The 14,628-nt window shown below is 30.7% G+C and overlaps 1 protein-coding gene across 1 annotated transcript; it reads left to right on the forward strand.

The window, feature by feature from the left end:
• The first annotated feature begins 250 nt into the window (after positions 1–250).
• LOC129915829 (arrestin domain-containing protein 2-like) lies at positions 251–10,055 on the forward strand. The gene is made up of 5 exons (XM_055995521.1): positions 251–431; positions 8,411–8,560; positions 8,627–8,841; positions 8,906–9,467; positions 9,524–10,055. The coding sequence occupies exons 1-5, from the start codon at positions 320–322 to the stop codon at positions 9,742–9,744; spliced, it is 1,260 nt and encodes a 419-aa protein (XP_055851496.1). The 5' UTR covers positions 251–319; the 3' UTR covers positions 9,745–10,055.
• Positions 10,056–14,628: the final 4,573 nt, after the last annotated feature.

A 14,628-nucleotide genomic window follows, 5' to 3' on the forward strand; every position in this document is an offset into this window, starting at 1 on the left:
GAGACTGAGAATGAGAATTCTCTCTTTTAGTAACAAAATACAAAAAGCTAATCTAAGTACATTTTTGTTAGGAAAAGTATCGCACTTAGAATGAAGTAGGTATTTGTAAATTTTGTAGATTAGATACTCTTATTATCTATAATAGATATGTATGGCGGAAACAGAAAAAAAAAATATTTCGACAAAATAATGTTTAGTTGATATTTTTAAACCCACCTCAAAGGACGCCTAAATAATGTTTTTATTTTTTTTTTTGCTAAATGTTAACTATAGTACAATTTAATAAAATTCAATAGCTTTATTATATTTTTGTAGAATTATGACTTCTTGTCAAATTGTATTCGATAAAAACGATCATGGAACTTTTTTCACTGGTCAAATAGTAAGCGGTAAAGTTATCATTGAATTAAATAGAAAGAAAAAATTACGAGGTAAGAATTTACAATACGAGTTATAGAAAAAAATGGTTTGTCCAGAATTATTAAAAATGTGTTTGAATATTTAATAGTAAAATTAAATTAAATATTTTTTGTGTCATTCGAAAAATGATTGATACAAATTTAAAAAAAGATAAATAGAATTTTGTTTGATAATATTATCTAAATCTAAGACCCCACATGTTTTGGAAGTGACAAAATGTGTACATACATAAATTAGGGCGTTCGTTATTTAAGGGTTTCTCCTTTCTCGAGAATACACTAAACAACTTTCTCTAAAATGTATAAACCATTTTTCTATGACCAGTGGTTTATTCAGTGGTTTGGAAAACGTTGCGTGTTTAATGTAGACAAGAACCTCATCAAATATTTTTTCTTTAAAGCTATATCTAAAAATGACTTCATAAGTCAACATATACCTATTTCAAAGGAGAAAAAACTTTAATACTCGTGGGGTGCAATAGTGTCAAAATAAAAATCTGCAAAAATTAGGGATATTTTGTTTATTGTTTTCAAATACTTTTTCCACTTAGGAACTTGAGTCTAGAAAAAACCTTAAATAACGAACGCCCTAACATACATAAATTGCATTTAAATTTATACATGCGTAGATATCTTATATATAAAATAGAGTTCGTTTAGTGTGTGTGGCCGATAAACTCGCGTTTGGCTGGTCCGATTTTGGTAATTTTTGTTTTGTTTGAAAGGTATTAATATGTAGATGGTTTGTATAAAAAAAAAATAATACCTTTTCTCCCATCTTCACATAGCTGTCAATTTGTACGAGTGAAGAAACACTCTAGCTTTTTAAAAAGTTTAACTAAGCTTAATTTGTAAAAAAAATTATTAAGACAGGCTTTCAAAATAATTATCACGGTGTTACAAAAATGAGGTTTTAAAATATACGCGGGCGGAGACCTATCAGGTTTTGTAGAGCTAGTCGCACTGAATACGAAACGGTATTTGAAAATCCCCTAACACCCCCAAAATCTGGAGTTACGGGCAAAAAACGGTTTTTTGGACCTTCACCCATTGAAAAAATTCTAGCTTCGACAATTTTTTACCCATTTTCGATTTTTTTACAGTTTCTGATAGAAGATAAATATACCTTTTTAACAATGTATAAAACATGTAACTCGGTTAAACCACTTAGAATTTATAAGATGTCAAAGTTCAAAAATTCATTTTTTTTTGGCATTTGCCCAACTTCGGCATCAATTTAAAGTATATGTTTTCAAAACAACATGCTATTTAAAAATATATTCTAAAACTATATCTATTTCCCAATTGATCGAGGTATTTTTTATGAAAATCACTTCAAAATTCGCTTAGAAAAAAAAATTTTTCGATTTCAACCCAGTTACAGAAATTCGAACTTTTAGGCATAGAACAAAAATGTTGTTTCGGCACGTAGTAGGATAAGTTAGGCGCCAAGATTTGATGAAGGGTTTTTGTAGAGGAGCTCAATACAAACATTTTTTTTCTTTGTTAGGGGGGTCTATCTCCCCCCGTTTAGGTGGGAGGGGCATTTTTCTAAAAAAAAATTATCAAAACAAAAAAAATTATGAAAAAACAACGGCAACACTTACAGTAATAAATGATACAATTTTCAAAAGGCAAAATTGTGCATTTGATTCTAATTTTTAAATCAATATAATATTAATAATAGTTTTTGAAATAATCGATTTCAAAGTTAAAAATAGGTGAACAAAAAATTTTAAAAATTTATTTTATACTTTTTTTGTCCAGACCGTGAATTTAAATAAAAAAATTACTCACATAGAAAACTGCCTCAATTGATTCCTTATCAATGTGTGAAAACTATATGTTTCTATGTCTTCTAGTTTTTGAGAAAATTGAAAAATAAAAACAAATAATAACAAAAAATATTTTGAAAAAAGAAAAATCTGATAAAATAATTTTTCAATTTTCCCAAAAACTAGAAGACATAGAAACATATAGTTTTCACGGTTTGATAAGGAATCAATTGAGGCAATGTTTTGTGTGAGTAATTTTTTTTACTAAAATTCACAGTCTGGACAAAAATAGTATAAAATGAGTTTTAAAATTTTTTTTTCACCTATTTTTAACTTTGAAATCGATTATTTCAAAAACTATTATTAATATTATATTGATTTAAAAATTAGAATCAAATGCACAATTTTGCCTTTTGAAAATTGTATCATTTATTACTGTAAGTGTTGCCGTTGTTTTTTAATAATTTTTTTTGTTTTGATAATTTTTTTTTAGAAAAATGCCCCTCCCACCTAAACGGGGGGAGATAGACCCCCCTAACAAAGAAAAAAAATGTTTGTATTGAGCTCCTCTACAAAAACCCTTCATCAAATCTTGGCGCCTAACTTATCCTACTACGTGCCGAAACAACATTTTTGTTCTATGCCTAAAAGTTCGAATTTCTGTAACTGGGTTGAAATCGAAAAATTTTTTTTTCTAAGCCAATTTTGAAGTGATTTTCATAAAAATACCTCGATCAATTGGGAAATAGATATAGTTTTAGAATATATTTTTTAAATAGCATGTTGTTTTGAAAACATATACTTTAAATTGATGCCGAAGTTGGGCAAATGCCAAAAAAAATTGAATTTTTGAACTTTGACATCTTATAAATTCTAAGTGGTTTAACCGAGTTACATGTTTTATACATTGTTAAAAAGGTATATTTATCTTCTATCAGAAACTGTAAAAAAATCGAAAATGGGTAAAAAATTGTCGAAGCTAGAATTTTTTCAATGGGTGAAGGTCCAAAAAACCGTTTTTTGCCCGTAACTCCAGATTTTGGGGGTGTTAGGGGATTTTCAAATACCGTTTCGTATTCAGTGCGACTAGCTCTACAAAACCTGATAGGTCTCCGCCCGCGTATATTTTGAGTGTTACACCGTGTTATTATTGTTTATAGTCTGATTTTGAATATTGTGATGCCTGTCAAGGTTTGAATTTGCTTGAAGCAGAAACTCATTGGGATCCAACGCTTTCTGGTGCATTGGTTGCTCTAATCTAATAAAAAAAGGATAACGTGATATGCTTAACTTAAGGGCAAGGACCCAGTCTAGCATAGATATAGAAGCTTCGAGCCTCGAGCCCGGATAATTACCAGACCGGTCCAATACTTATTTTTTTGTACCGAGGAATAACGTGGCATGCGCTTAACTTTATGGCAAGGATCGCAACTTGCATAAACATAGATGCTCTGATCCTCTGGACAGTAGGTACGTAATGTTCTAAGATTTGGAGTAGTACAAGCAGTACGATATTCAAATAAAAAAAACATCATCTGATAATTCTCTGCCACCGGGTATAAAGGGGTTAGGTCGTAAATGATAGTTTGCAAAAAAAAATGCGATTGAAGTTGAGGTAATGTATGAAAAATCGATGAATTTTTGAGCATTGATCCTCTTATTTTTATAGGAAAGAGTTGCTCTAAATATTTGTTTTTAAAACCAAATAAAAGAGATTATTCTTATTTCATCAAAATGCAATTTTGTGACTTGACCCCTTTGTACCCGGCAGCAAAGAATTATTGGCTGTTCTGCTATTTTAGTGCTTTTCTGCTATTTCAGGGAAATTCTCCAGACCAACACAAAAATGAGCTTGGGAACGTTTTGATTCTACGATTTCAGAATAGGCTCGAGGCTCGAAGCTTCTATATCTATGCAAGACTGGGTCCTTGCCATAAAGTTAAGAATGTCACGTTATTCCTTGAAATACAAATTTAAGTATTGCACCGGTCTGATAATTCTCCCGGCATGAATTCCATAGGAAACGTCTTTTGGGGCTTATCCCTTTTTGTACGTTATTTTGTATCAAAAAGTATGAATTCTTTGACTTTTTTTAAGGCAATCCTTATCAACATGATAAGCGCAGGTAAATGGGACAGAAAAAAAGTTTAAGACATTTAGACAAAAACCAAAAATTTTATTTTTTTGCTTGGGCCTAATAATATGGCAAGGCTTTTTGATACACACCATTTTTTGTTTTTCCATCTTTGATATATGTATTTAAATATAGCATATGGTTTTCTTACTCGCTAACAGCCAACATATATGTAGTTGACAATGGGAAAAAACAGGATTCTCTAAATTAATACCACATATTTTTAAAGATAGACCTTATTTATGGTTATAGCAAATGCCAATGTTACAGAAAATTGAAGACGCTTAAATTCAAATGGGAAATCTGACAGAATCATTGGACCTTGAGAAATCAACACATCTTCGCCTTTGAATTTTCCACAAAAAATGGTAGCTTCAATTAGCCATTAACTTTTCCAAGACAAGTCTTGTACATTGCAAAGTTTTGGTTGCTGTATGTTCTGAAGCATTATAATGGGCGCTACTACTTTCCGCGCTAAATGATGTGGCGGCAGTCCTGGTATATCCAATGAATTCAAAAATTTCGTTTGGTAATTTAATACAATGCTTTCATTTGTGATAGGGTCAACCGATTTGTTGGCAAAAAAATTGTGTGTTTATATCGTTAAAAATTGTTGCATTGATTTCAGAAACATTTTTATTTGTACCAGCCATTATTGCACGTTACTAAGCCAAGCATGACTTTTGTAATTTGTCTTTATACTTGGAAATACACTTTGAATCAATTCATTTTTTGAATTTACATTACAGTTAAAATTGCTTTGAAGTGTAATTCGGCCTTCAGAATCAAGTGCCATTATTCCATTAACAATGTCCAATAACTGCTTAGATTACAATAAATTGGTTAATGTTCATTACAATAAACAAGTTTTTTTTTCGGTTTAAATTTATTTTCAAATAGGTTCTATTTTTTTAAAAGTGCACTCAGCGAAGCGGGTGGTGTTAGCTAGTATCTTATGAAAACAAAAGACATCAGCATTGTTTTAAGTTGAATCATCAGTAATATTTTTGTATGGTCATCAAAGGACTACCCTTAATGTAAAAAAAAAAAAAAACAAATTAAAACATTAGTTTATGATTTTCGTTTATGGTTTTCGATAGTATCGAACTTTTTCAATGAATCATAAGCCTATAATAATTTAGTAGCTATAATAATTGAATGTGTCACAGTTATAAAGACAAACGATGTTTCATGCAAATAAAAGGACCCCACAACTGTATGAAAAAGTGGTTTCAATAGAATGTTCAAATACAAAAGGATATAAATGTATTTATTACATTTTTTCTGTTATATTTTTTTACAAAATAAATTTTACATTTAATGCAAACTGGCAGACCCATGCTCACATTGCAACGAATTTAGCAGAAACATTTAACTTGAGTCAAGGTACTTGACCCTAAGATAATAGCCTAATTAAAATTATACAATGTCCACTTGAAACTTGCAACTTTTGCCTTGTCACTTTTGAAACATGACACTTATATTAATCCCCATTTACGACCTATCCGACTTACCAATTACAACATATAACTCAACATTTGCAACTTGGAATTTAGATCTTGCAAATAGTTACCTACTATTTTAGCTTGCACCCTATTGTTTGCATTTTCTGCTTTCCCACTTTCAAATTTAAAATTGCCAACCACCATTTATCCATTGTCAATTTATCAATGGCCATTTATCAATTGCTACTGACTGTCGATCATTTATTATAATTTGTTTGACGTACTAACGTCTTATCCCTTCAAGCAAGCAGGTCCGACCTCGGTCCGAATCCGCTCCGCCTCAGGCGGAGCTGAGCCCGACTTCGAGGCAGAAACTGGTCCGAAGGCGGCTCAAATTAGTATGGAAATTATAATCACCGCGAAGTCGATTGCATATGTATTGGTGTGGTGAAAACCTCCATTCCGAGAAAACGGAGCCGAAGTCGGACCCGAGGCGGATCAGCGAAAACCTACCAGAAAGAGGAACAAAAATGGGATGACGTTTCGCATTTGCGACCAAAAAAAGAACAAGATTTTTTTTTTTTTCACTGAAATTGTTTTATTTATTTAACTTTCACAAACACAAATGTTTACATTTATTTTCTAAAGAAACAGCATACAGGCCAGCGGCAGGAATAATTGATTTTCCAAAATTTTATTTGTTGAATGTTGTTCGTGGTTGGTGGTGGCGTCAGGCTGCAGGAGAAGATGACTTCCTACGAAAAACATAAAAAAGATTAATAATTATTGATTAGAAATTTGCTAAGCTACATTTCAGCAATGCATACCTGTTTTTTGTATTAAAATTAATATTAATAATATTGTTATTATTATTTTTGACGAGTCACGAGCACGACACGCGAGGAACTTCAACAAATAACAAATAAATAACAAAATGGCGCTTTGTCATTTTCTTGCCTTTGTCTTTCTTTCGTCAGTTCTCCTTTTCGCATTTTTCACCACGCTTCTCCTTCGACTTTTGTGTTCATACACAAAAAGTTGCAAGTGTGTGAGTGCAACCCCTTTTTTCGCGTTCTGAGGGCGGAGTGTCTTTGTTGAACTCAGTTTTCTTGCTTGAAGGGATAAATCGATGAACCATGGTAGCATCCACGAAAAAGTGACGCCATTTTCTCCCATTTCACCTGAAATTTTTAGAAGAGCAGCAAAAATTTCAATTAAAAATTAAAAATAAACTATTGAAGATACAAAACTTTTCTATTGCTAATTTGAAAGATAACAACCTAAAGTTGATTTTTTAAAAACTCCATCATTTAATAGGGTAAATAGGGTAAAACAAAATTGTAAAAAGTGGCTATTTTCTTCTTCTTCTTCCTTTTTCTCGGCGCTGTTATGATCTCGATGTCGAGGGGTTATTCTAAGTCTCTGAGTTGTGAAATATGTATTTTTGAAAAACACCTACTTTTGTATTGGTATTTTCGGGTGGGTTTTATTTTTAGCAATTTTTCGAAGCGTTCAAAAAATCTCAAATTTGTGAACAAATCTTAGCTTATTATCTCTAGAAATATCAATAATAGAGATTCCTGAGAACTTTTTTGTAGGAAATTGAATTTTCAAAAATGTTGCCATACAAAATTTTGCTGTAGAATTACCCATTTCTAAAATAACACCGAGATAAGGCAAAAAACAATAAAATCCTTAAAAAAAAATGACTTTCGTAACCTGCCCTGTCTCATTGGCGGAAGTTACAGTAAAGTCACATGACACTTTTATAGACCAATCAATTCTGAATAATTTGCTTTTTGATTCATTGAGATAGCATAAAATTCAGATGAGCTCTATAAATTTAAAATTTGCCATTTCCAACCGAATTTTGAAGCACCCTATTAGGGATAGTTGCGTCAGCCGAGACAGTGTTTTGAGTGGTCCGCAGATATCTGCCTCAGAATGTAAGAAAATAATATGTTTGGATGTAAATTAAGTACAGGTAAAATAGTACATAAAATCAAGAAATAAAAAAAAATTGTTACTTACTTACTTACTTACTATTTCACTTGTTGAAGTCCAAAAACAAGCACCCTTGTTTTTAATCGGCAATAACTTTTCTAAGAGCAGTGGTATTGACTTTATTTTTATGTCATTGGATTCAGCATCAAAAAATACCTTGAAAACATGTGTCATATCATGATATTCGCCAAACAATTTTTTTCAGTATGTTTTTGACCTTCACCCCCTTTAATTTTTGACTACCGTAATTTCACAAAAAGCAAAGATAATTCAAATGCACCTTTTTATTAATTTTTATTTAATTTATGAGAACCTTGTATCAAAACGGGGGCAAGTAAAAATTTAACTTTTTGTATGGGAAATTAAGATAAAATCTCTGCTAAATTAATTTATTATGTACATATATGAATGCAATTCAAATATTTGCATATTTTCACATTTTTATAATCAAGTTTTAGGTTAGATAAAAAATATTAATAATTACTGCGAGTTTTTAAAGTTTGGATCTGCCTTAATACAAAAATATGAACCTGGCACCATTTTGATGCAAGGTTCTTAATTGTTAATTTTCGCTTTTCTCGCAAAAGTTGTTAAATATGTTCCTCTTCATTAAAACTTCCTTATTTATTGCAGCCATTGAACTGAAAATCTGTGGATTTTCTGCAGCAAAATGGAGAGATCGACGATCAGGTGCGAAAAAAGAGCATCACCACAAGAAGCGTAGGTTTACTGGACGAGAAGACTATATAGCTTCCAACACATTTCTTATTGGTTCTTATAATGGTAGGTAATTTGTTTTTAATTAAAATAATTGCTTTATTTTCAAGTCTTTCATCTAAAATTTATAAGGGCAGGATGTCATAGTCGATGAAGGATCACATATTTTTACATTTCAATGTCTTATTCCTGAAAATTGTCCATCATCATTTGAAGGAAAATACGGTCATATTCGTTACATTGCCAAAGTTATTATGAATAATTCATTCTCGAAAAACAACACGTACACTGTTGGATTTACAGTTCTGAAACTTGTTGATTTAAATTGGGACTCAAATTTGTTAAAGGTAAATTAATAATTTTTTATATTTATTTTTGAAAATATTTCTAAAAAGTCTTATAATTTTTCAGATGCCAGCAAATATTGAAACTATTGAAGGTTTTTGCCTGAGTACAACCAAGCCGGTTATGTTAAGTGTTGATATCTCTCAAACCGGGTATGTTCCAGGTCAAATGATCTTGGTTAATGGAGAAGTGAACAATCAATCAAATTGTGATGCCAAAAAGATTAATGTATTTTTTAACTTAATTGCAACTTATACATCAGACTGTCCTCGCACAAATACAAAAGTTGAGAAAATTTGCTTAGTTAAAAAAGAATCAAGTCCTGTAGCTCGGAAATCACGTCGAAATTTTACTGAAATCATTCGAGTTCCAGCTACAGCACCTTCGTGTGAGCATCTTAGTAGAGTTGTTCGTATTTCATATGAAATCACAGTGGTTGCAGTTATGAATGGCTTGATAAGAAATGCTAAGGCGGTTATTCCAATTACAATAGGCAATGTTCCACTTCATACTGGATCAATACCTGCTCCTCGATCTGCTGATGTACCATCAACTTCAGCAAGTGCTATGGCTCTGAGTGGTGGATGTCAGGAAAATACTGTTTCAGAACCTTTTGAACCTGATTTGCGTAAGACTAAGCAATGAAACATTTTTTTTTTTCTGATCTAATAGTTTTTTTTACAGCGCCTCCATCATACGAGGAAGCAATGTTTATGACAGCCGATATTGGAGATGATGAGGTGCAATCATCAAACACAAGTCATGAAGTTGTTCGATTTACTCCCCGGTTTCCTGTTTTCGATGTCGATGGGGTTTTAATACCAGATTCAATTGCTACTCCGCAAGAACGTCTGCCTCCAATCACAGAAAAAAGTCAAGAAGATGATGTTAAATATTTGATTTGATTTGTATCATTAAATACAACCAGGGCCTGTTTCTCACCAGATTAATGCTTCATCAACGATTTCAAATATCAATTGGCACGTCCCTTTGGGCTTTAGACTTCTTTGAAATTCTTAAATGTATCGTCCATAAATACTTACTACTTTTTAAAGCAAAATATGCCGAATCTATTGAATGCTGAAATCAATGTTGCTGTTTTTGAAGTTTGATGAGAATGAGGCCTAGGTGGATCAAACTTATTGTGAGGAGAATATATTACAAGAATTACAAAGAAATTAAGGAAGAATTAATTAAAATTGCCTATGATCTTATTTTTTGTTTCAATTTTCAACTTTTATTGATAAGATTTCGCTTTCTTCAAATTGGTCTTTTCAGTTTTAGCTTAAATTAAATAAATCACACTACCAGTTGGACGTATACGCTATGGTGACCAATTTGGTAGTTATTCCAGTTTTAAACTTTCACAATTATTAAGAAGACAATTCACCGCTAAGACAAATTATGACAAACCCAATGATACGAATGGAATCCGAAATTGTTGCTTGGAATTCTCATGTTTGGTTTCGTGCAATTCTTTTTCCTTTCGGATCACACCAATCTCAGAAGACTTCTCCTCAAAAAATTATTATTTATTTTTAAAGAAGCGATTAGATATAAGATTTTAGTAAGTTTATTTTTATGTTTAATATTTTATTTTCTAACATTAAAAAAAAAGTTGGTATGCCAGTTTTAAGAAACTATTATTAAACATAAAAACGAAATTTCGATAAATTTCATCAAACATTTTTCAAAAAATTGATTTTCCAACAAAAGATTCTAAAATATTTTTTAAAGCCTGAACTACATCAAAACACAAAGTCAGAAAAGTACAAAAAAGTAAACACGATGTTTTTTCTTTTTCCCCCTAGTAACTTATTTGTATATCCCTCTTTCATTTTTAAAAAGTATTTGAGTCAAAAAGCTTGAACAAGACCAAGCTTTCAATGTTCACAAAGTTTCAAAAACAAATACACTCAAACAATATTTTATATCCTTTCCGTAAGGTAGCTCTGCGATCACATAGTTCCTGTCATTTTCGAAGTAGAGCTCTTTCGACAAATAAATATTTTTTTTTCAAATACAGTCGATTCCCTCTAAGTAGAACTTCATCCAGGTCGAATTTCCCTCTAAATCGAACTTTTTCACCATTTTTAATGAAACCGCCTGCAGCAAAATGATTGAACAGGTGCCTCTTACTCGAATTTCTTATAAACTCGAACCAATTTTCGTGTCCTGTGAAAATTCGACTTAGATAGAGTCGACTGTATTTTGTTTACTTTTTCAAATTTTTTTTTATTTGAAATTTAAAACTTCAAAAAACAAAAAAGCTTTTTTAGTTATTTTTTTTCCAATAGATGTCAAGTAGATATATGTACATGTATTTTCTATATTTTAAGCTTTGTGTACTTTTTTGTACTTTTTCGACTTTGTGTTTTGATGTAGTTCAGGCTTAAAGCCTGAACTACATCAAAACACAAAGTCAAAAAAGTACAAAAAAGTAAAAAAGCTCAAAATATAAAAATCACATGTATATTTACCTGACATCTATTGGAAAAAAAAATAACTAAAAAAGCTCTTTTGTTTTTGAAGTTTTAAATTTCAAATAAAATTTTTTTTTTAAAGTAAACAAGGGAAGTTGGACCTGGATGAAGTTCGACTTTGAGGGAATCGACTACCTATATAATTGAAAAAAAAACTACACCCATTAAAATGGTGAGGGAACCAAAAATGAAATGCTTTTTTTTTAATATAGAATTTATTTAAAATTATTTGACATTGTATACAAATAATGTCAAACGAAAACGATTTAAATGTTCATATTTCAAAATGCACCAATCCCAATTTTGCAGGCGTTGACAGCTTTTGAAAATGCGACGAAAACTATCCTAACAAACACTGAGTCATTTGTTGCAAAATGTTGCAAGTCTGAAGTATTTTCGCTTTTTATCCCAGAGCGGCGGATTTCTCTTTGAATGATGGTTATCAGAAACTCATCCTCAGCTTCTGCAAAATTGATTTTTTTTTACGTGAAGAATTAAAAAAAAAAACTTCAATTTAACAGACCATTCGATTCCAAAATCCAAGTCTTTTATGATCCATTCTTTAAACGCACATAAGCAACAAAATAAATGAGTTTCTTCAATTTAAATTGAACCATTACAAAATCTTTGAATGTCCCATAATGTATTTAGGTATACAAATATTCTAAAACATTTAATAATGTTATTTCTTGCTTACGGCATTGTTTTCCAGACGTTTTTATAAATTTAGCTGATCATTTTTTGATATTATTTTGAAATGACATTTATTTGTCAAAAGAGCTTTTCTTCGCAAAATGACAGGAACTATGTGATCGCAGAGCTACCTTACGGAAAGGATATACAAAATTGTTTGAGTGTATTTGTTTTTGAAACTTTGTGAAAATTGAAAGCTTGGTCTTGTTCAAGCTTTTTGAATCGAATACTTTTTTAAAATGAAAGGGAGATATACAAACAAGCTACTAGGGGGAAGAAGAAAAAACATCTTGTTTACTTTTTTGTACTTTTTTGACTTTGTGTTTTGATGTAGTTCAGGCTTAACAATCCAAAAATGTGTGTTTTTGAAAAATTTTAAACTTTATATAATGATTGTTATGTTGTAACGTTTCTGTTTTGGTCAAAATCTGCTGCGTCGTTTACGAGAAATTCATATGTAATTAAAAAAAAATCATGTGTGCAATTCACACGTGGTTGAAGTGAAACCTTAAAACTAATTTAAAAAAAATCGAAAAAATTAATCATTTTTCTACCATGCCTACAAAAAAGTAAGAATTTTTTAAAGCCAACCACCAACCATGTCGAAATTTCAAACTGAGATTACGGTACTTCTTCTACAGCTGGCTGGTCATCGGCAACAAATTTTCACAGGTGTTTTGAGGTATTTTTCAAGTTTTTCAATTAAAGATTATATAACTTGTAGAGCACGTAACGTTTTGTGTGATATATTAAATGAAAGATAATGCATGCGTATTAAAGTTAAATAAATTTGTTATATGCTCTAGATCAAAAGATATAACGCGTTTAGAAAAAGAACATCTTTTCAACGTTATCTCAGAATTTTGAATATGAAATTAATTGAAATTTTGCACAATCATAATTTATTTAATTACCTATCTAATGTATAAATTTCATTCATCTATCTATTAAAACAAAAAAGTTATGATCAATTGATTTTTCGTGTCGCTTTTTCGTTTCATCTTGTTTTAAATCACTACGATACTAAAGAAATTTTCACTTCAAAAATAAGTTCACAGTACACATTAAAAGGTAATATCTTTCAAACTGACATTGTTCGCCAAATTGTGAAAACATGACAATTTCGCGAGCATACCGTAATTCTTAATTGTTTTAAATTACCGACGAAAACGCACAAAACCGAAAAACCACAATTTTCGTTATTTTTCAATTTATAATTGTTTTCAAATGACATTTTATAAATTAAAACAAAAACAACTTTAATGTTTACTACGATTGAAATATAAAAATTAAAGGCCGACCTGACAGATTGGTGCCCATTTTTGACAAACAAATTTTGACAACGTTCGAAAGATTTTACCTTATTATTATAAAAAATAGTAAATACTAGCAATATGAAATTAATAAGTATAAACTAGGTTTGATATGAACAAAATGTGGATAAAAAACGTTCATACTTTACAATTTTTCAATTAAAAGCATTTACTATTTTTTATGCATATGACCCTATGTGTAAGTAGGGGAGAGTGGGGCCAAATGTAACACTTTTTTCTAAAATCGATGGTTCTCCTACAAATTTGAAAGTGGGTCAACCAGACCTTTTTTAAATTAAAGACCCATGTTTTAGCTCCAAGATCCATCATAAAAATTTAGCAAAACATAACGGTAATGTTGAAAAATAAAGCTTCCAAAAAAAAAATCGTGTTGTTTCAACTTACCCCACATACGGGGCAAAGTGTAACACATACCGGGGTATGTTGTACCAAGAACTAAAAATAAGAGAAAAATACCTTTATTTGTTTATATTTATTTATTTTTAATTAATAACAATAAAAACAAACCTCAGTCATGAAATTTTGGTGCAAATTTGTAAAAAGTGGAGCAAATCCAAGATTTCCAGAGAAAATTTGACAGTAGTCTTAAATAAAAGTTATTCGAATTCATAAATTGTTTTATAAGCTTTATGAATTCAAGTGGTGGTTTAAAAATGTGTTTCCAATTTCAAAATAAATACAAATTCAATTACAAGCATTCATATTCAGGGTTGTTAATTATATTAGGTAAACAATTTTTCAGTATAGGTAGGTTTTTACATGGTACAACTTGCCCCGGAAAAATGTTACAACTAGCCCCAGCATGAAATTTGGCACATAAAATCAATTTAAAAAAAAAAAACGAAACTGATATAGACATAACATATACACGCAATTTGAGCCAAAACACAGTTGCATATAACAAAAAAACACTTAGCACTCTATCTTTTTCGGGTAAAGAGGTAGACCAAAAATTAAATTAAAAAAAAAAGTTACAAACATGCATTTTTTGGGCACCACTAGTGTAACTTCTCACCCTGTCGTCTAATCTTCATCTGAAAAAAATGTGCCGGTAGATATGCCAAAATTGAGCATTTTTCTCCTTTACGCGTTTCTTAATATTGAAAGGAGCATCGCTTTTTTTAGCTGTTAATTCTTACCCCTGTTACATTTAGCCCCACTCTCCCCTACTGTGATTCTATGGTACAAAAAATATTTTTTTTATTTTCAAAGAAAGCTTTTATATGTTCGTTAGAGCCGTTTTTAAAAAAATTAACTTTTCTATTTCCGTTATATGACC

This window comes from Episyrphus balteatus, chromosome 3, assembly GCF_945859705.1.
Source record: "Episyrphus balteatus chromosome 3, idEpiBalt1.1, whole genome shotgun sequence".
Taxonomy (NCBI): domain Eukaryota; kingdom Metazoa; phylum Arthropoda; class Insecta; order Diptera; family Syrphidae; genus Episyrphus; species Episyrphus balteatus.